The following is a 23026-nucleotide window of genomic DNA, read 5'->3' on the forward strand; positions in this document are numbered from 1 at the left end:
CTTGTTAACAACTGAAGATGTGGATCGATACAAGCAACGTTTCTTTACTTCTTGATAAAATAAAGTAATTGTTAATGGGAGTTATATTGTATAATTGTTTGAAAATATTTATTTCTGCTTTATATTACTGTTTTTTAAGAAATAGACAATTTAGTTTAAAAACGTATTCATGATTTCTTTCTAATCTTAATTAGTAAGAACTATATTTATATACAATCGTTATTTAAATCTTGTCTTAAAAATATTCTTATTATAAAATAAGATATTTATAATAAAGATTTATATTTTGAGTTGCAAACAAAGTTAAACAATAGTTATCTTTAAATTAGAGAATAAAATTAGCTCCTTAGCTTAGCAACTTGGAAAAGCCTCATAAGAATTATATTAATAATGCAAAATGTGTTGTTTTAAGAATGATACCCACTTACATCCACTTCCATATGCTAATATCTTAAAGATAGAGGTATGGCTCTAAATTCAAAATTTTAATTATACTTCTAATAATTAAATTCAGATACTTATTTTATTCTTTTTATTAAAAAATGTTATTATCCATTATTATACGGATATTTACAATATATACATATGTATCTACATTTTCAACATAAGTCGGCTAGAAAACTATGCAAGTTATTTGTTTTTGAAGGTGTTTTATTGTCCATAATACGTTTTAATCGCTCTATATTCAACTTCTTAGATTTTTTAGGGGAAATAGATTTCTTGTTACTTGAAATTATTTTAGGTGTGATCACAGGTGATATTGTAGGCGTTACATTATTGTTTTTCTTGTTCAATTGTAATACAGGCGTACAACCTGAGATATTTAAACCAGCAGTTTTGTCCTTAGATTTCTTTTTTTTCTTTTTACGGTTACTTTGCGGTGTTTCCATTTGTGAATTATTCAACTTTACTGGCTTTAAGTGACTTTTCTTCTTGAGTGGCAACTCAGTGTTCTTGGAACAGACAGAACATTTAATGACCAATCTATTCATCTCATTTTTTATAGATTTCTGTGCTAAGGTTGCACGAATTTTTGGAATCTTTTGATCTGGATTTTCCTTTATGTATCGTACAATCTTTTTCACTGATTTAGACATTTTTCTGCCTCTTGCTATCCGAACTTGATGATCCATTGTACCCCAAAGTGACCCACAATGCGAACATGCTGTTGATGGTCCAAAATTCTGCTGTGGCAACTCTATACTGTTACTAAAATTTTTACATTTCTGCCTGAAAACATTTTAATAAATATTAAAAGGAATTCTTTTATATAAATTCACTGACAATATATGTGAGTATAATAGTACAATTTGTTTCTCTCCAGATTATTTAAATTTATTATCAAAATATAATGATAAATTTATTTTTAACAAAATTATTTTAATTCCTACACGACTCAAATAATATTTAATGATAATCGAGCAATAATGTTAAAATTTTTATCACAGAGATTTAATATTTCTTTGTATTTATACATAACTATATTTATATATTATAAATAATGTAAATAAAAAGCATGCAGGAAATTACATGTAAAACATCTGTAAATCTGTAACCAATGGACACTTCAGCTTCGTTATGAATTGATTGACATTCCATAAATGTTTAATGGTCTCCATAATTGTTATGAAATGTTGAGATATATATTTTTTCCTGTTTACACGCTGATTAGTCTGATCACATGTAACTCCGGCAAAACAATCGTGAGGTTCGCAGTGGTCCCCGTGATTCCCTTTAACATTGGTCGAAAAGAAGACACGATTGCCTCGTTAACCCTTCCACCGTTTTAACAATCAGCGTAAATTAAATTGAACTTGAGGGTACTTTGCTTTATAAAAGAATTGTCCGTGCCTCGTCTCATAACTAATCTCGATGTGCACGCTCCGTTCTATCAGAGAAAAAAATCACAAGGAGTCATCCCATGTTTTTGTTAGGGACCGTTGAAATCGCCAGTACACTAACGCCAGTACATTTATTTTCAATTTGAGAACTACGTAACGTCGTACTGACGATAAAATCGCAGCGTCGAAAGTAGATGTGATGCGAGTCGTGTTGAAATGAATATGTATAGATGCGAGTTTGTGACACAAACATAAAAACAGATTAAAACTCACAAATTTGGATGTAGCACGGATCGACATCTGTCCATTTTTGACACCGCGATTTAACACAGACTCGCACCACATCTTTTCGACACGATATTATCGACAATTTCGCAAAATAAACGTAGTACTTAGTTCCTATATCGCAAAAAAGAATGTTGGTGCGCTGATGTAAACATTACACAAAAAAGGCCGGGATGGCTGGTGCTTTCAAGTTTCTCTGCTCCGATATCGACTCCGACATGATCCGACGCAATGCAGCCAACGTCAGGAAAAACGAAAATGTCTGCGGCGTTCCGAAACTCATCTAACCTTATCCTACAGTCGTTTGTTTCTCGGCCGCGCCTCCTGCACGATTTTAGAGCAAATTTGATCTACCGTCTCTCTCCCGCCAATTCCAAGCGGTACATTTATCCCGCTTCGAGTGCGGACAGTGCGAATTTTCGTTCTCTCGAGCAGACGAGACCCATGAGGAGGATCGCGATTTCTCCTCTGTATTCGCGCGATACATTGTGAACGATACGGGGGTGGCGGGGGGAATTCGTATTTTGTCATCCTTGTCATCGATGCACCGGGAGCTGTTCTGTCAAACAATAGAAACGAATCGTGTCCGTCGTGCCGTGGTAGTGAGTTGTTCCCATCGTCGTTCGACATGGGAGACGGCAAGGAGGGCGAGCGGCAGCCGCTGCTGAAGAATGAGAACGTCACGTACAGCTCGCACAGCAACGATGCGATCGGCGGTACGGTAACACCGCGGGTCTCGCGTTCCGTTCACACGCGAGAACGCGTTCGCGTCCGAGAATCGCCGCCAAGAGGATGTCATTATCTTGTTTGTCATTGCAGACGAAACACAGTCCAATGTGCACACCGTCTCTACGATTGGCCCGGATGAGCTGCCACCGCCGTATCAGTCCGCCATCCAGGGTGGCATGCCAATGGTCACTTGCAGAGTTTGTCAAGCGATGATAGATATTTCCGGAAAGAGGGATCAGCACGTCGTTAAGTGCTGTCAATGTAACGAGGCCACAGTACGTTTCCAAAGATCATTTCTTGTTTATAGTTTGTTTACTAGTAGGTGACAATGTTAATGTCATGAGTCTCCATTGTCTACTTTTCTTGCGTAGCCTATACGTAATGCTCCACCTGGAAAGAAGTATGTACGATGTCCGTGCAATTGTCTACTCATATGCAAGAGTTCTTCGCAGCGTATTGCCTGTCCCAGGCCAAATTGTAAACGTATTATTAATCTTGCTCCAAGCCCTATTACACCTCCAGTTCTATCCATGCCAGGCATGTGCAGGGTAGGCTGTGCCCATTGCCATGACACATTCTTGGTGAGTCATTAGAGACATGGTATATTAAATCTATAATGTGTTTGTTTTTGGTTATTTTTACATCTTGTTTTTTCCCTCTGCAATCATTTTATCGACAATCGTGTATTTTCTCAAGTTTCTTGTCTTTTTTAAAATTCATCTCATGCGACAAAAAAAAGAAACAAATAAGAGGCAAAAAGGAAAGAGGTAAAAATACGAAAAACAAGAAGCAAAGTACATTGTAGATTAGACTTTAAAGTTATTAGCCATGTTTAACAGGTACAACAGTTGTGTAAACATTCAGTAATTATTATCTGTAATTGGAATAGATTTTTAGATTCATGATAAACTTAGAACAATATACAAATAGCAACGAGTACTTACTCAACTGTGTCCGCTGAATGCGCCCATTGTTTCACTCAACAAATTGTCTTCCACAGTTTAACACATTAAATAACGCTTTGGCTCGATGTCCACATTGCCGTAAAATATCTTCCGTTGGTCCAGACTTTGCCAGAGGAAGAGGAATTGTATTCATTATCGTTGGGATTATAGCCTTAATAATTGCTATAGCCGTAACAGTCAGTATACAAATTTGAATTCTTTGTATCTAGTGTGATCTTTATCATATTTATTTTATGTTGTATATAATTACAGGTTGGAACCTATAAATATGTAAAAACAAATGGTGGAATTTATGTAGCTTATGTTGGTAAGGACATATAAACATTATTTTAAATCTTGTCTCCACAATGCTAGAAACGCTCCGAGATCTCAAATAAAGAAGAATTAACTAATCGCATTGGCCAAATTGTTCTAATATGATTTGTTGATATTTTCTCCAAGATCTCGGAGTGAGCTTTCTATCATGGACATAAGTTTTAGATTTCGAAATTTATCGATAATTTTATAATTCTTAATATTCAAACGCTATTGCAAAAGTCCGTTCATCACATTTTGAATCATGTTTCCAGGTGCATTTCTATTGGCGCTTTTATGCTTGGGCCGCAGCATTTATTACTGTACGATGAAGATCAGTTTGATAGAGGGTCCTATGTAGTCTCCCAAACAACAGTGAACAAACAATACAAAATCAATTCCACTGAGATGAATGTCATTTAACCTATTTAGAACAAATGTTTATAGTAATGTGACATTTAAAATCCTTTTAAGGCAAGAACGATATATATATATATATATATACATACATATATATATGGCCATATGTGCGTATGCAGATCTATATTGTTTATGATAATGCATGTATACATTCTTATATATAATATGCATACACATATGAACATGTTTCGTGATCGGGAAGAAAGCAAATGTTTATTTACGCGATGTTTTCTTCAGATAAGATAATGATCGTAGGAAATCTTTCTCGGAAGCCCATATTTTATGAAAAATTGTTCCTGTGCACTTTTATATGTACAAGCATAGGAGCAATAGCTATGGGCTCCGAGTTTTATTTTCAACCTACTGAGTAGAGAATGCGCTCTATATATGTGTATATATATATATATATAATTCCAAATGTACGTATAAGTTTTAAAAACCCATATATCTATACGAATCTGTTTTTAAATTTATTTCTTACATTATATAAAAAACATGTGTATTGAATACATTAAAAAGATTATATTGTTTCAAATAAATTTCTGGATTTATATGGACTTTGTAGCACACGTGAATGCAATTACGAGGGAGATAAAAGTATCAATGTATATATTAATATTATAAATAACGCACTTAGGAAATATAAATCCAAATACGTGATTATATATTATATGAAGAATGCGAGATGTTTTTTTTAGTTTTCACTGTCATAAAATACACTTCATCGATTACGAAAATTAAAATATTCCCATTGACGATTTTCGACGATATACTCCTTATAATCTGCAATGCTCTTTTAAAAATATATTTCTTCTTTCTACACAACTCTTACTCAATTCTATATAAGTTTCCTTTATCATATAATAAAAGATATGTTATACTTGTTAAAAAAATAAATTCCGTTTGGTAAAAAATTAACAGTTGCATTTATTACACATTATATGAATAAACTTATCGATCCGAGAAAAATAAGTAATTATTTAATTGCCATATGAAACATTTTGTGAGTATATATGCGATATACAGAAGAATCATTATTCAAGCATAACAAATAAATAATTATAAAATAGACCGACAGTATTATATGGAATATTATATAATTTGTACTTTCGATTATAGAATCAAATCAACCCACATCCTCCTAATTGTAATCATATTTAATTGATTGAATTGTAGGATAAACAGCTTTACGAATTGGTATTTAGATTTGGAACATTTAAAATTCCCGCTGAGAGACGTGAATGAAAAAAAAATCCCTAGTACCAGTCACGCTACTGCGGAACAGCTGATTGCTGAAAGTAGCGAAAAGGAAAATCCGCATCGATAGGGAGGTTACTGAAAAGTATGTGAGAGAAAGGGTCACAAATAATAATCGTGTCACTGTCTGGAGATACTTGACTTAACATTTTAGACATTAACAAGGAAACACGAACGACGAGTACTGTACCTTCAAATGTGACAGATGTTTGTTGTAAGAGATGTCACAAATTGATATTCAGGATTTATTTAACAAAAGCAGGTAAGACAATCTGTTATGACAATATTGCAAAGAATCTGTTGGTCACAGCTATTGTTATTCAAATGCATTACTTTTGTTGCAAACATTGATTGAAAACCACAAGAATGTGAGAGATTTTCTTGCAAGTGAAAAATAGTTGTTCTTTGTCATATGGAGTATTCACTGTAAAAGATGTTCAGACAGAATAAAAACTGATTACTTTTCGCTATAATTATCATTCAAACTTAAAGCATTAAAGTTTAATCAATTACGTTATGAATTTAGGTTTCCCAGCGGTTGGCGCCTTCTACTTGTAATCTTATATACGCCAATAGGATTTGTACTTGTGTTGCTGCGACTGTTAGTGGTATTGCTGTCCTGGCTTCTAGCATCGGTACTACCAGATTGCAATTCTCTTCGAACATTTTTAAGTTATGGCATTAGAATTGCTTTTGGTATCGTAGTTAAAATTGATACCGAGAGTGAACCCAGAGACAAGCAATCAAGGATAATAATCGCCAATAGTGTATCAGTTCTGGATCACTTCGCTCTACGTCGTATGACGGAGACAGTAATCCCTAGTGTTTGGGAGCCACCTACTGCCTTGAGTAACGCGCTGGGAATCCAGAAAATGAATATGAGCAATAAGGAAACATTAATTGCCAACATAAAGCAATTTCTCTCCACTTCCACATATAGTGTGTCTGTGCAGCCTGAATTTGGCACAACTAACAATCAAGTCGCTCTGTTGAAATTTAATTCCTGGCCGTTCAGTATAGAAACATCTGTCCAACCAGTTGCCATCAAAGCGTCAAGATCAGAACTTGTACCTGTGCAGCTTACCTCATTGGCTTCAACAAGGTTGACAGAAGCATTTTGGTTTATGTTTGTGCCCTATACAATTTTCACACTCAAGTACCTGAAAATCAGACGAAACTCTGATCATGAGATACTTGTGCGAGATGTGGAAAAAGATATCGCGGATGCTCTGAGACTTCAGACATGTTCTCATACTGTATCAGACAAAATTGAGTATGAAAAGCGCTACCGCACGAGGATACTCAGTAATGCGCGTCCCACCAGAAACACGCCAAATTCACAAGTTATACATAGTATAGAAATACAAAGGATGGTTCATCAAGTCAGTGAAGTACTTCCATTGGTTCCACAGAATGTGATTCTACGAGATCTCAGTATGTATATAATTATCTTAAATCTTAATTTAAATTTATTAACTTTTATTATTTTAATTCTTGTTTAAATCTTATTATTTTATTTAATCTTACAGTAATGATTATATAGCGATTTTTTGGTAACAGCAATTGTTATTAAATCTGCTCGTTTGATTTTTGTCACAGTGAAAACTCGAAACGTTGATGTTACGATCGCCAATATTCTCGATGGCATAGTTACTTATACTCCAGAACCTAATCCACCAGCTCAATCATCTGTAACATCGTCCAGTGCATCTTCAAGTTCTGCGAAGGATAAAATATTGGGTACTACTTCCTTCCAAGAGAAGAAAGCTAAAATGATACAAGAAGCTAGGGAAAGGTATATTAAAAAACATGGACTGACAAATTGCTGACATTCTTACTATTATTTTATTCTGGTTATAACACTGTCATAATAACATCTATATAACATGTTTTATTGTTCATGTATTATATTTACTATTACTTCATGTGTGAATACATCTTTATTTCTAAAATATGATCACACGTAATTGTACAAAACCTATCCATTATAATTATAAGCAATATTTTATAGAAAAGTTTTTAAATAATGCAATTATCAGTATGTATTATATTAATGCAGTTATCATAATAATGGAATTACTCGCTTGAGCAGCAGGGAGATTTAAGATTTTTATATCGAATTTCAATTATTTCATTGTAGATAAACGAAACATTATAGAAGTATATATCTTTTTGAGTATATATATCTATATGAGGCCAAAAAATTTATATTGTTTTCAAAATAAAAAGATTTATTCTAGTTTCAATAAAAAATAATTCATACTATGATATATACGTAATATAGAGATTATAAAATCTCTTGTAATTTTTAATAAATAAAAATTACGTGATTCTGTTAAATTAAACGTTAAATAACAAGTAGATGTAATAAAATTTCCTTTTTAATGGAACTTTAAATAAATTTGGACATATCATTTTGATACTTAATTATAATCAACAATTAAGTCACAAAAGAGTACGGCGGACAAAAGTTTTATTAAAAAAGTAATATAAGCGGAAGTAAGCATGAGATACCAATACAACAATTTATATATACTTCAAATCTATATATTTATAATTACAATTATATAATTATAATAGCATAATTATGACTTGAACATATTCATATATACGTTTCATATTATTCTTGTACTGTCTAAAATTCTCCATGGAGTTCCTCTCGTAATTCCTAATAATTATGATTATACGCAATTAAAGCATATAATATCTATAAAATATCTATGGAAAAAGTAGACGAATGTAGGCAAAAATATGCCAATACCTCTCTAAAATATTTCTTATATATTGTATACTCCATTTATAAAATTTGGAAGACTTGTTTTGTACTATACGTGTTATATGTGATATAAAAAATATAAAATCTATAACATAGGAAAAAACAAAATAATAAAATAAAATATAAAAATACTTTTATACTATGATAATTAAATTATATATATACACTAAAGAAACTTAATATTTTCATTGATATCCTCGCTTAATATTAATAAATGTATACGTATACCGTAATAAATTGTTACGTATAAATATAAAAATTTAATAAATGTACATGATACAAATTAAAATAAAGTGCTTGAGTTCTAAAAATTCAAATTAAATTGTTTCAATGTTTATTACTACAACAACTTGTAACTAACTATAATAAAAACTATTAAAAATTAGTCTTATATATGAGTCATAGCCAAGAATTATAGTCACTTTCTCTCTCTTTCTCTCTTGAAATTATATTTATTATTATATATTGTTATTATATATTAGCTTATTAAATTATATGGCCTATTATTGTCTGCTCTTGATTGATAGTAACTATTATCAGACTAATTATTCAAAATGTATTTTGTATCAGTATTTAAGATTGCCAAGACAGACATATTTAATATCAAGAAAATCTTCAACTCCATGTTTAGAACCTTCCCTTCCTAAACCAGATTCTTTTACTCCACCGAAAGCAGCCTCCGCGCATGAAATTAATCCCTCATTGACACCTACCATACCGACTTCTAATTTACGCGCAACTCTAAATATTTGCGATATGTCCTGCGAGAAGAAGTATCCAGCTAAACCAACTGGTGTATCATTAGCTTGCTTCAATACGTCATCCTCGCTAGAAAATTTATTTATTACTGCTACGGGGCCAAAGATTTCTTTGTTGTAAATTAGCATGTCTTTAGTTATATTGGTTAACAGAGTAGGTGCATAAAACAATGGTCCAAGGTCTGGCAACGGATGTCCGCCGCAATGTACTTTAGCACTTTTCTGAACTGCGTCCTTTACTAGACCATGTACCATATCCAGTTGACTTTTCTTTATGAGCGGCCCATGAGTGATACCTTCTTTGCAACCATCTCCCATCTTGATATCTTTCTCAATTTTTATCACAAACTTCTTAACAAACTCATCAAAAATATCAGCCTCTACAAAAAACCTGTTTGCCGAGACACATGTTTGACCAGTATTGCGAAATTTACTGGCCATGGCACTATTTACAGCTAGGTCTACATCCGCAGATTTAAATACAATATATGGTGCGTTACCACCCAATTCGAGGCCAAGCCGTTTCATGGTTGAAGCGCATTGCTTATATAAGATTTTCCCCACAGCTGTAGAGCCGGTAAATGATAGCACTCTTATCTTTGAATTTTCACACAGCTCTTTGCCAACGGCGGCTGAATTTGTTATACTCGTAGTGAGTACATTCAAGACTCCTGCAGGAAAACCCGCCTGTTCCGCGAGATCTGCTAGCGCCAGTGCCGTTAACGGCGTGTCCTCGGATGGTTTAATGACGCACGTACAGCCAGCAGCAAGTGCAGCACCTGCCTTCCTGGTAATCATAGCATGTGGAAAGTTCCATGGTGTGATTAAGGCAGCTACACCAACTGGTTGTCTTAATAAAAATAATTCTCTGTTCGATACAGGAGCCTGCAGTATTTCTCCTCCTATTCTTCTAGCTTCTTCTGAAAACCACTCGACAAAAGAATTTCCATATTTAATCTCTGCTCTAGATTCGGCAAGAGATTTTCCATTCTCTTTCGTCAAGATAAGAGCCAAGTCCTCGAAATGCTCAACCATCAGATTGTACCACTTTCTAAGTAAATCGCTTCTTTCTTTGGCCGTGGTTTTACTGAACGACTCGAAAGCTTTGGCAGCAGCATCAATGGCCACTTGAGTATCGGTAGCATTCATATCAGGAACATGAGCAATTACAGTATTGTCAACTGGATTGCAAATGGGAAATGTCTGTTTGCTACTAGCACCTATCCAATTCCCATTAACGTAAGCATTATCCCTCAAGAGATGCATTGCTCTTGAGCTCAAAGGCACATGATGCAATATATATTGTTGCAACAACTTTATTCTAAGCATTCTCTTGCAAGTGATCAAATGTATTCTGTAAAAAAGAGTTGTAATATAAGAATATAATTAAATAATAGAATCTTCAGATACAGCTAAAAGTACGTATAAATTATTTATAAAATTATGTTACACTGATTAACTTATTCACTTATCTATGATATTTGCCTCATATGTGATATATATTAAATTGTTCTTATCAATGTAATCACGTGTGATTATCTTTCATGTGACGTGTGTGAAACAACATGTTTACAATTGCATCTATTTTTAATTTCTTATATATATCTACTTTCTAATTTATTTCTATAAAGCCAGCAGCATACGACATATGTTTTCTTGCTAGATTGCTTGCATTTGGTAAATTAATAGAATTGCACACACACACACATACACACAGAGAATGCATAATTTCTATAATTTATTAAAACGCAAGCAATCAAGCAAGAAAACATACGTTATGCGCTGTCTTAATTTTAAAACACAACACTCTTTTCATTTTAGTTATATTATTAATAACGTTTTTAATACTTACCTTCAACAGGTTATTAATTTGACGAGAGTACTGCACGTCACTGGTTTTCATTTAACATCCTACCGGTCTAGTAACGTTGTCAATTGAAAGCATAATTGACAGATCGAGCTTATATAAGTGACGTCCTCTCACTGCCGATTACATCGCGTTTATAAATCCTCGGTGATCAACGATTCCGTGGCTGCCGACAGTGCCGACGCGTCGGCGTCCCTCAGTCAATACGCTCGTTATCGAGTTTGATTGTTTGTTGAAATTGCACTGAAAAATACAACGAAGTGTTTCACGCATCATGAGCGGAAACACGAAGCGGACCATCTATGTAGGCACGTATAAATTAATTAGAAGATATTGAACTAACGTATCTAAACATGCATGTGACATAACCCTCAGGATATCTTTAATCACACAAACTGAATAATTCTAGTAAATAATGATCAATTCAACTGGTATTTGCTTGCAGCAAAATTTCTGACTCTACGATTTATTATGCTTGAACTAAATTTTATTTTTATATCAAACAACAATAAGTTAATAATTTTATTTATCTTTTTATTCCATTCAAAAATTATAGATACTATAACTTGACAAGTTTGACTATCCATTGGATAATTAAACTCCTTGACTCTCCTTTTGTATTCTCTCCGGTGTCTTTTTATTATTTTAATTTATTAATATATAAGTTATTAGTTTCTACGATAATGTTTATTAAGTATTGTAACTGATGATCACTAAGTTAAAAGTTCCATATGATTTATTTTTTTATTAATCTATTTATTAATAAATTATTAATAATCTTTTAGTCAGGTTTGTTCAAATTTGACCTTTCTTTATTATCTTTATTGTTTAGAATTAATCAAAGTTTAATTGAAGTTATCATTCATGTTTTACTCCATTCACAAAATAGATATTACACACTTAACAAGTTCCTATTAACTATCTATTAAATTAATCAAAGTTTGATGAAAGTCATCCTAAATATATTGTAAATTGCTATTATTTATTTGTATATTTGAGAAATAATTTTTGTTATAATCATTATTAACAATGAGAAATATTGTGTGGCAAGTTATCATTCAAATTCGGATTCTATTCTTATCTTTCAGGTGGTTTAGCTGAAGAAGTCGATGAAAAGGTGTTACATGCAGCATTTATACCTTTTGGAGAAATTGTTGATGTCCAAATACCATTAGATTACGAGTCGGAAAAGCACAGAGGATTTGCATTCATTGAATTTGAAACTGCAGAAGACGCAGCCGCTGCTATAGATAATATGGTATATTTATGTAAAATGGTATAAATAATATTGGTGAATTGTTTGATAGCATCTGATATCGAGAATTTTATAGACTCTGTTGGTCGTAAATAATTTATTTTATGAATCGTTCACTGATAAGCTCTTAAAAAATTCTAAAAGTCACTGATAGTTTTTATCAAAAATGAATTAAGGGATATAGAGAGCATTAACATTCCTTTGATGTAAATCTAACTTTTTTCTTATCTAATCGTTAGGCATATGTAAAAACAATATGACTTGTTTAAGTTTGCGATAATTTATCAAAATTAATCTGCGTTGATTAATAGAACGACTCGGAATTGTTTGGCCGAACTATAAGAGTAAATATCGCTAAGCCACAAAAGATAAAAGAAGGTTCATCGAAACCAGTATGGGCAGACGATGCTTGGCTACAAGAACATGCGGGCGAGACATTGAAAAATGATGACAATACAAAGACAAATGATGTTGTGCAATCGAAGAAATCAAAACAGAATCCTCAGGTTTACTTTGACATAAGCATAGGAAAGCAAGAAATGGGTAGAATTATCATGATGTTACGAGCAGATATTGTACCAAAGACTGCAGAGAACTTTCGGGCACTTTGTACGCATGAAAAGGGATATGGATATCAGGGTAGCACCTTACACAGAATTATTCCAGATTTTGTATCCTTAAATCACATTTTTTATTCTATATGAAAACGGTATCTCAGATAATTTTATTTATCCTTATTTTTTTAAGTAAAAATGTCCTTAACACAAATATTACAGATGTGCCAAGGAGGTGATTTTACGAACCACAATGGTACAGGTGGAAAGTCAATCTATGGCAACAAGTTCGACGATGAGAATTTTGAATTAAAACACACAGGTCCGGGAACCCTATCAATGGCTAATTCTGGTCCAAATACGAATGGATCACAATTTTTCATGTGTACAGCCAGAACAGACTGGCTAGATGGAAAACACGTTGTCTTCGGACATGTCCTCAGTGGAATAGATGTACTTAGAAAGATTGAAAAATGTGGAACAAAAGCAGGCACGCCGACACAAAAAGTCGTCATAACTGCTTGCGGAGAATTAGTATAATTATTTCTGTGTATATAAAATTTTTGTAATAAATTAAAACTTGTAAAAAATTAATTACTAAATTTTTTTATTTTAAGGCTCCTGAGTAGTCACCACAGCTATATTGAATCGTGACATCAGAAGCGAGAAATGACGCGTTAATTTTTGTTATGTGCCATTTATAATTGAAAACAATTTGGATAAAACGAAATGATAAGATCGTTTTAAAATAATTGTAAAAATGGATGAAAACTATCCTTATTTTTCCTAATCAGTAAATAACTATAAAAACTTAAAAAGTAATAAAACATGTGCATTAAGCAAAAGCACTTCACGTAACTTTTATCATTTTTTACGATTATTTAGTAACTGTCATTATTTACTAACTATACGTATGTACACAGGTTGTAGACACGTAACAGTATATTGATACATATACATACATACAGGGTTAAAAATGTTATTTAAAAAAATATATATGTCACCGTTATTTTCTTGTAATGTTAAAGTAAAATATTAGATTAAAAATTACATTATTTAATAAATGTTATTTGTAACAATCAGTATTAAAACTTAAGACTATAAGCTTTCTCTCTCCAGTTTCTAACATGCTTTTCTTTATATTAATTTATCTAATAAATCTTCTATAATTCTTTAGATTAATATTTTTATTTTTTTAACATAGATTTATGTTGTAATTAATAAACGCAAATTTTATTAAAAATTTTTATTAAACATTGATAACATTAAATTATCATTAAGAGTATGTTTCAAGTTTTACTAGATTGTCAGTATTAACAATGACCATCGAAATGCAGTCTAAGATATAAAGTACAAACATTTACATATAAATATGTGTACATACATATATACTGATTATATGTATATATATATGTGCATATATATATAGATAAAATTTGTCTAATATATATTTGTACATGTGTATAAAATGTATGTACTGACATTCTCTTTTTCTGCTATGTCACGATGCAATATCATACACATATATATATATTGAAGATATCAAAGGTACCTAAATCCATTATTGAAAGATCAAAGTCTATCGGACATGCGAATATGCGATATTGTACATTGCACAACGCTAAACGTATCTGTTTCACATCTTTCAACATGCTGCGTACGGCGATCAATCAAAGTGTTCGACAATTCAGTGCTAATGCATCATCCTCGATAAAATGTCATCGACTGGAAGGAAAAGTCGCGATCGTAACAGCATCCACAGATGGGTAATATGTGACTATTTCATATTTTTAACATTAATTTGAATGGTTATTGCACAATACATCAACGTTCATTTTTAAAAATCCTACTCTTTCTCATTTGCTATTAATATGAAAATTGATTAATTAGATCGGCCTGATTATTTCTGAATGCTACAATAAAGGTTATGTTTTGAATCTTTACAGAATAGGTTTTTCTATAGCAAGACGTTTAGCGCAGGAAGGCGCCAAGGTAATGATCAGTAGTCGTAGGGAAGCAAATGTGAAAAGGGCCGTAGAGGAACTCAAATCTGAGGGTTTGCAAGTCGCTGGTACCATCTGTCATGTAGGAAAGGCAGAAGAAAGAAAAAATCTGTTGGAAAAAGTAAAGAACATGATAAATCATTACTTTCTTTGAGAAAGAGAAGCTTATTATATCTTCATTTCTATAACTTTTCTAATTGTAGGTTGTATCATCATATAAGTATAATTATTATTGATGTATTGAGAAGTTATAAAATTGTAAAAAATTACAGACCAAAACTGACTTTGGAGGCTTGGATATTTTGGTGTCTAACGCAGGTATTAATCCAACAGTCGGTCCAGTATTGGACAGTGATGAAGAAGTATGGGATAAGATATTTGACATCAATGTCAAATGTACGTACCTACTAATGAAGGAATCTTTGCCACTTCTCAAATGCAGCAAATCACCTTCTATTATCATTATATCTTCAGTTGCTGGATATCAGCCTTTTAATGTGAGTTTGTTTAAAAACACTTTGTCTTTAATTTTTATCTTCTCTATCTATTAAATATTAACATAGTAAAAAGTATCAATAACATTGTCAATATTTTTCAGTTACTGGGCATATATTCAGTTAGCAAAACTGCTTTATTAGGTCTGATTAAAGCTACTACAAGTGAGCTTGCGGATGAGGGAATCCGTGTAAATGGCATCGCACCAGGAGTGATAAAAACTAAAATGTCACAGCTGGTATTTTTCTATAAATCTTTCCGAATCATTCACTCTCATCAAAACTATATCAAAGGGATATCTCGTACACAAATTATTATATTTTCAGCTTTACGAGTCAGAAGAAAGTCACGAATTGGTCAAAATGAATACTAGCATGAGAAGACTCGGTACGCCTGATGAGGTTGCAGGCATAGCGGCATTTCTAGCAAGCGATGATGCTTCTTATATCACTGGCGAAACTATAATAGTGTCTGGTGGAACAAACTCAAGGCTCTAAATTATTTTGTAATAACATACTTGTTTTATATTACTCTTCAAGTTATGTTTGTGCAATAACGCTGGGAAATTCTTTTTTACTGAACTATTTTTTTTAAATTGTGTACATATACAATATATATATATATATTCATACACATATACATATATACATATATACATATCTATAAATTTGTATTAACTTGGTATACTCATAAGTATATGGAAAAAAATTGTAAAAAGTATTGTAAGTCCATAAAAAAAACAAAATAAAAACTAACAAAGTCACATATTTAAATAATTGTATGACCAGTATTCATAATCTTATTTTAATTAATGTTAATGTTATATCAATCATTGAAGCAGTTTTAATTGATTTTTGACATCTTAAAATTGTATGTACTTAAAACGGTTTTAAGTAAAAATAGTGACTATATAAACGCGTATAATTTTAAAGTATATAATGTAAAAAATATATATTCACAAAATTTTAAGATAAATTTATGCATCGGATCGCAATTTTATGTTATAATATTCATGTATTGTGACATGTGGGATTTCGGGAATAATTTCATAACTAATCTCAGTGATAATTTAATAACTGATTTATGCTTGTAAATTCATATGTTAAGCTGTTTATGATTATGACCTCGTATATATTTTTTTTAAAGGACCTTGAAAATCGTGCTTTTTCTGTTGTCAAGCAAACATTGGCCTGCCAAGCAAATATTTTTTTCGAAATATCGCGCGAAAAGCAAACAAAGTTTCAACGCACACGTTCGACGTTATACGTTTATTGAAGAGTGTTGAAAAGTGACAAGCGTCGATAAGAGTCGTGTCGTCACCGACGATCGAACGTCTGAACGTCATCGCAGCAGCGGCGTCCGCGGTCGGCGCCGTGTGACGTCTGACGTCGCGTTTGACGTGAATCGCGGCGCGATCGATTCGTTCGATTCGAGCTCTCGAGCTGCCCGCAGCGCGCCCCGCTGCGGCGACGAGTGACGACACCGTTAGGCGCCGCGACCGCGATCTACCTCTCCGCTCGCTTTTATTTACCCTATACACACATACGTCCGCTCATACACGCGCGCGCACGCACGAGAGACGCTGGACACACGCTCGCTTGCTCTCTCCCTCCCCCGGATGATAAACATGGCTGTCGTGCATTGTGATGATTATCAGCGAGAGTTTGTGCGGCCGAGTGTCGCACCGAGTGAACGCGAGTAATATGGATGAGGGACGCCAGTCCCGGAGACCCAGGTAACGACGACGCCGAGCACTCCCGCGTCCCCTTTCTCTCCCTCCGTTACTGTCGTCACCGTCGTCAAATCCGCGAATTTCATCTGACGGCCGACGGCGGATATTGTTTGTGTCACTGTGTGTAACTCGCTCGTTATCATCCTTCCTATTCACGCGACCCTTTGGCTTATATCATAATTTATCTATTTTTCGTTCATCATCCTCTTCCCCCCTTCGACCCTGCGAACGTGAAGGTGAGTGAACCTGCTCTGCTTTGCACGTCATGTATCGCTGACTGCATGGTCCGTCACGCATTATTTGCGCGATCGCTCGCACAGCCCCCTGACACCTTCGCGTTGTGTCCAAACGGAGCACCGTGCGTGTCTCATGGGATCTACCGATCCCGTGATCGTGAAGATCCGCGCGTGCTCCCCTTTCCCTCGCTGTGACTGGGTAGTGATACCTCTTGGGGAAACGCTCGTCGGGAATCTGTCGCTGTGTGATGCATTATCAATACGTCAATTTCTCTGTTGCTCAAAGGCCTGGTGCTTCGTTTGCACGTGTTTGCATATATGCCAATGCTGTTTCAACCATGCAAAAGCACCGTTTATATATTTAAATTCGAGTAGAATAAATTTGATAAATTTAAACCAATTTAAATGTTGAGTGTTTAATATTTGATACTTCACATGTTTTTAATATGGCTAAAATTTGCTTGAAGTAAAATTATTTGCTTGCATAAACGTGAATTTTCTTTGCTATCTTAAATAAAACATTTGAATATGCAAACATGATTTTAAATTGTAGACACACGTTTCATCAGAAAGAAATATTTAACAGTAATGTATAACACTGTATTACAAATTCACAGTAAAATAGATAAAATTGTATATAACAACGAAAAAAATTCAAATAAATACATATATAGTTGTCTTAATTAAGAGATATATTTGAAGAATCATATATATAAATAAGCCATTAATATTAATACGTCTTGCATGAATTACTTGTTCATCTTTCTTATCTTTTCATTGTATCAAATTTATAATTTTGAAAAAGTTAAAATCTTATATTGTGTTATCAAATTACCTATGCTAATATATGCTCCATATGTACATTGATTTGTTTTAGGCTGTCGTCTGGGTGAGCAATGAATGTACTTCGTATTTTAACACCGTGTGTGTTACAACGCAGACGCATAAGGGGTATAGATAATACTGATAAAAGGGACTCCTGGTTCATGAGAAGACAGCTTGGAGATGCCTCTCACATGACACATAGAATGGGTGCTTCTGCATCATCAAGCATCACCAGCGTAGGTGGAGATTCTGTCCAAGCAGCCAGACTCTCGGCGTCAAGTAGTCCGGAACAACATGGCATTGCAGTTAGGTACATTATCAATGTTTTACACATTTACAATATTTGTATGTCAGAGGGTATATTCCATTTGGCATTCACAGCGCTCGCAAGCATCATTTCATCCTTGTTTAACGTTTGACGAACAACAAGAATGAAATTATACTCGCGAGTATTGCAAATAGAACCTATCCATATTAGCCTTTAAATTTTCAAACAAGAGAAATGTTTCAATCAATGTAACTATTTTTAAATATTATCTTATAAGCAAGAAATATAAAAAAATAGTGAATTTTAAAAGAGTACGCTGTGTTAATATTTTAGAATATATAAATAGGTAAATAATTATTGAAAAATGAGAGCCATAGTTTTGACCGCACATTAAACTTTCTATAGTTGTTTATTCATGTATAGAGAAAAAAAGAAGAAGATGACAGGATTTGCGACGCTACGCAAGAAATTTATTAGGAGACGTCGCTCTTCTAAAGCGTGTGATCATGGTAGAATTATTAGAGACCTGGTGTGTACATGGAGTCACTTAGAAGCAACTGCTTTACTTGAAGAGTATGAGGCGTTAGCTGCGTTGAAAGATCTTCATGTTCAAGCTGAATTAGCTAGACCGCCAGCTGCTACTTTTAAGCAAGATCTGTCGATGTTATACGATTACAAACACTGTTCCGATGTGGATCTTGTATATAGAGGAGCGTGTTTTCCCGTTCACAGAGCCGTGCTTTCCGCCAGATGCCTGTACTTTAGGGATTTGCTGGCTGGTTGTCCTGGTATATATTTAACAACAGTTTACATTCTCTTTATAAAGCAATAAAGTTTTTTATAGCAATTTTTCCTTTATAATATGAAAATTAATTATGCAAAATACTGTTATTATATATATATAAAGCTATATATACATATCTTTATTAAAATTTGCAGGATATGGTGCTAGAATCTGTTTGGAGCTAAGAACTCCACATCTTGAAGTGCAGATGTTCTCAGCGTTATTACGGTATCTTTACACTGGTGATATTTGTCCACATGACGCGACTTTGGAAGCAAACCTACTTCGACGACTCGGGGAAGAATTTGGAACTCCAAATCCACTGGAACATGATCTCAGATATTTGCTGGATACTGGTGATTATGCAGATGCTGCTCTTGTATTCACGTCGGACAGTGATTATCAAAGACCGGACAGTGGAAGTTCGGAGTACGGATTTCGCCCGAAATTAGAGCTGCCATGTCACAAAGCAATACTTTCCGCAAGATCTCCTTTCTTCAGAAATTTAATACAAAGACGGACTAGATCAGGCGAGGATCACACAGAAAGGGCGCTTCACATACCTACTAGAATAGTGTTGGATGAAAGCGTGATACCTAAACGATATGCCAGAGTATTACTACATGCTGTGTATCTAGATACCGTCGACTTATCATTAATATTGAGAGGAAGTGGTTGTGGAAACAGCGCTGGTAGTTTGGGAGAGGTAAGAAAGTCTTAGCAAAAGAATATTTTCTACACTAATGTATATTAATTTTATGTTAATACTTTTATTTAATAAACTTATAGGTTCAAGCCCTAACACATACGGGCCGAATGCGACCAAGTCCATTAGAAGAAGCGATGGAATTGTATCAGATTGGAAGATTTCTCGAGCTTGATATATTATCGCAAGGTTGTGAGGATCTTATTTTGGAGTACCTCTCCTTGGAATCGCTACCGACTGTTCTCAAGTAAATCAGATTATAATTACTAATAAATCTTTTACAAAAGTTAGAAATTAGATCATATTACTAAAAAAATTATATTATGTGCAGATGGGGCAGTCAACCTCACGGATCAGCATGGGTGCACAGACAAGCGTTGCATTACTTAAGGGAGGAATTTCAGCCAATTGCTTCGTCCTCGATTCTTCATCAGTTAGATCATGCCCACTTAGCGAATGTTTTACAGAGCCATTTTTTACAAGCGAGCGAACTTGAAGTACTGCAGGCAGTGCTCAAGTGGGGCGAACACGAATTAGTACGTCGTATGGAGGATCGGGAACCTAATTTGCTTAGCCATACTGTGCATTCTGTGACGAGAAAGGGTATTAAGAAAAGAGATCTTAGCGACATCGAATTACGGGAGATATTGAGCGAACTTCTGCCACTTGTCAGAATAGATCATATATTACCGCCGAATAGTGAAGCATTAGTACAGGTATATTTTCTACCAAACATTTTAAATTATTTAAAAGAAAATATATCTCTTGTTAATATATTTTTTATATTGATAAATTTTTAGGCTATTAGGAGAGGATTAGTTTCCACTCCACCAAGTCATATGATAGGAGACGAAAGAGATAATTTGAGGGTAAATGCTTGGATAAGAGGCGGAAAGAAAAATGGATTTTTTGTAAGGCCAAGGCTATTCATGCCGTATTATGAAGAGATCAAGGTAATAATAATAATAATAATAGTAATACATAATTTTCAAAGCTAGAAACACATTGAATGGAATATACTAATAAGTACTATATTTATTCGATATTAGTCCTTGGTGGAAGAACAAATGATCCAAGAAGCAGATCTAGTGAGATTACGAAGGCCACGATACGTAGCAGATATACCGGATGCGCTATACATGGTTGAGGAGAAACCAAGAGCCATGGGAACTGCTGGCGTTGATGTCCTTGCAGCTGCATTTCCAGGTATTACGACATTAAATTATTAGTTTCAACTTAAAATTTACATAAACTTAGTTTTTTATATATTAGTTATTATTATTATTATTATTATATATACAATTTGACATAAAAACACAGACTATTTTGTAATAAGAAAATGAGAGTGCTTAAATAATATTTTTAATAATGATTGAGAAGTTGATAACGGAGAAAATCACACATATAGATAATAAGGTTTAACTGATAATAATTGATACAGGATAAAAGATCCTTTATCTGTATTATAGTACCAGACTCTGCAACAATGGCTGCAATGCTGAAACGAGAGCAGAAATTGAAACAATCGCCCAGTTGTCAACGAGCGATAAGTTTGCCGCTTTCTTCGCGACACGAAATTAATCGGCAAGTGCGACTACGCGTTGTCAGGGAGTTTAATTTACCCGACACTGTGGCCGATCTTCTGGAAGTAAGTCTTTCTATGTTACTTCTATGTTAGTTTATAATAATTCATAGCAATAACAGTAATAGTAATAAAACGTGTATAATAATATCGTATCCGCGTTGAGTAAATTCGGAGCAGGAAAAATCAATACGAAAACAAATAAATATACGAAAAGATAAAAGATTTCTGAGACGATTAAACTATAATATATAATGCATTTTTTTTTATTAATTTCGAATTCTATGTGATATAGGTTTTTTTTCTATAACTGAACTAATACACACTTTTGGAACTTACAATGAAATAGATATATTTTCGATATTTGTCGAGAGCGAAATATAAAATTCAAATATAGTTTAATGCGAGAATAAAAAACAGACTTATGGTTGTTACAAACGAGTGCCATAAAATGCTAGAAACGTATATCAGTATAATATTCTAAATATTTTCAAGAATTTAAATACATTCGCGCGTACGAAGTTAAAAATAAGTATATTTATTCTACACATAATTATTTTGTGAATAAATTGTAAATAAAGATAGATAATGACTGCTTTATATTGTACTGTTTATTCTAAATTTTATTAATAGTAATGTATATTCTCATAAAATATTGCTTCATAATTTACAATATTTATACAAACGTTATTAATTTCTCCATTTTATTTCGTGAATACGTGATACGTATAGAATTTATTATTATCAAGAATACAAAGATTTTCAAACACGATAAATATATAATGTTTTCATTGATAATATTTTCATTTTATAAAATTAAATTGAGACTACAAGCCTTACGTGCATCATGCATACTATTTACACTAAAAAGACTACTTGTTTACGAGACATCTTTAAAAATATGACTTTCAAATGTCATAAATATTTAAAAATATTTTTAGCGTCGACAGATATATGATTTGTTTGTGTTAATATTTCTATCATCAAATTAGTCTTAGCAGTTGACTTAGTCAATTGTTCTTTATTAGCTTTGGTCCTTATTATATAATATTATATTACCTAATATTACCTGATATATCGTCTTATCACATCTAATATTGTCTGAAAATCACATATTTATATAAATTTTAGCGCCTCTATGAAGCTATCTGTCAATATTTTCTATGTAGTAAGGTGACCGACTTTTTAAGAAGAAGGACATTTAAGGAGGTTGTAAGGGCATAAAACATATATATTAATATTTTCGCTTTAAATAAACTACATACATGTGAAAGTTATGTTTATAACATTCTGGCTTTATTGAGCAACACATTTTTATAGGTTATTTATTTTATTTGTTATTAGTTTTATTGTTATAAACAAAAATTGTTAAAATAATAAGAAAAATCTAAATG

At 33.1% G+C, this 23026-nt stretch overlaps 7 protein-coding genes across 8 annotated transcripts in view; 5 read left to right on the forward strand and 2 right to left on the reverse strand.

Moving 5' to 3' along the window:
- Positions 1-599: 599 nt before the first annotated feature.
- Positions 600-2038, reverse strand: LOC108768120 (uncharacterized). Its single transcript, XM_018518412.1, has 2 exons — positions 1531-2038; positions 600-1230 (listed from the first exon to the last, which is right to left on the reverse strand). The coding sequence occupies exons 1-2, from the start codon at positions 1617-1619 to the stop codon at positions 600-602; spliced, it is 720 nt and encodes a 239-aa protein (XP_018373914.1). The 5' UTR covers positions 1620-2038.
- Positions 2039-2545: 507 nt separating this feature from the next.
- Positions 2546-4615, forward strand: LOC108768114 (type 1 phosphatidylinositol 4,5-bisphosphate 4-phosphatase). Its single transcript, XM_018518399.1, has 6 exons — positions 2546-2842; positions 2946-3130; positions 3227-3436; positions 3856-3996; positions 4073-4127; positions 4390-4615. The coding sequence occupies exons 1-6, from the start codon at positions 2755-2757 to the stop codon at positions 4473-4475; spliced, it is 765 nt and encodes a 254-aa protein (XP_018373901.1). The 5' UTR covers positions 2546-2754; the 3' UTR covers positions 4476-4615.
- A 1241-nt stretch (positions 4616-5856) lies between these two features.
- LOC108768116 (ancient ubiquitous protein 1) lies at positions 5857-7954 on the forward strand. The gene is made up of 3 exons (XM_018518400.1): positions 5857-6053; positions 6318-7225; positions 7391-7954. The coding sequence occupies exons 1-3, from the start codon at positions 6013-6015 to the stop codon at positions 7618-7620; spliced, it is 1179 nt and encodes a 392-aa protein (XP_018373902.1). The 5' UTR covers positions 5857-6012; the 3' UTR covers positions 7621-7954.
- A 1040-nt stretch (positions 7955-8994) lies between these two features.
- Positions 8995-11251, reverse strand: Ssadh (succinic semialdehyde dehydrogenase). The gene is made up of 2 exons (XM_018518480.1): positions 11178-11251; positions 8995-10679 (listed from the first exon to the last, which is right to left on the reverse strand). Exon 2 carries the CDS (start codon positions 10652-10654, stop codon positions 9134-9136), a length of 1521 nt encoding a protein of 506 aa, XP_018373982.1. The 5' UTR covers positions 10655-10679; positions 11178-11251; the 3' UTR covers positions 8995-9133.
- A 175-nt stretch (positions 11252-11426) lies between these two features.
- On the forward strand, positions 11427-13541 carry LOC108768156 (peptidyl-prolyl cis-trans isomerase E). The gene is made up of 4 exons (XM_018518481.1): positions 11427-11500; positions 12281-12450; positions 12759-13118; positions 13224-13541. The coding sequence occupies exons 1-4, from the start codon at positions 11467-11469 to the stop codon at positions 13539-13541; spliced, it is 882 nt and encodes a 293-aa protein (XP_018373983.1). The 5' UTR covers positions 11427-11466.
- Positions 13542-14542: 1001 nt separating this feature from the next.
- Dhrs4 (Dehydrogenase/reductase 4) lies at positions 14543-16075 on the forward strand. The gene is made up of 5 exons (XM_018518411.1): positions 14543-14767; positions 14948-15125; positions 15277-15501; positions 15603-15737; positions 15826-16075. Exons 1-5 carry the CDS (start codon positions 14598-14600, stop codon positions 15994-15996), a joined length of 879 nt encoding a protein of 292 aa, XP_018373913.1. The 5' UTR covers positions 14543-14597; the 3' UTR covers positions 15997-16075.
- Positions 16076-17085: 1010 nt separating this feature from the next.
- The window catches only part of LOC108768148 (BTB/POZ domain-containing protein 7), a 19962-nt gene continuing 14021 nt past the window's right edge, over positions 17086-23026 (forward strand). Inside the window, exons 1-9 of one of the 2 annotated variants that reach the window (XM_018518468.1) lie at positions 17086-17234; positions 18345-18602; positions 18966-19348; positions 19500-20050; positions 20134-20297; positions 20382-20766; positions 20851-21003; positions 21100-21256; positions 21520-21698. In XM_018518468.1, the coding sequence (XP_018373970.1) occupies positions 18364-18602; positions 18966-19348; positions 19500-20050; positions 20134-20297; positions 20382-20766; positions 20851-21003; positions 21100-21256; positions 21520-21698 (2211 nt within the window). In that variant the 5' untranslated portion in view covers positions 17086-17234; positions 18345-18363. The remainder of the gene's footprint in view (positions 17235-18344; positions 18603-18965; positions 19349-19499; positions 20051-20133; positions 20298-20381; positions 20767-20850; positions 21004-21099; positions 21257-21519; positions 21699-23026) is intronic. The other variant, XM_018518469.1, reaches the window with a different exon arrangement.

Source organism: Trachymyrmex cornetzi, unplaced genomic scaffold (assembly GCF_001594075.2).
Source record: "Trachymyrmex cornetzi isolate Tcor2-1 unplaced genomic scaffold, Tcor1.1 scaffold75, whole genome shotgun sequence".
NCBI lineage: Eukaryota > Metazoa > Arthropoda > Insecta > Hymenoptera > Formicidae > Trachymyrmex > Trachymyrmex cornetzi.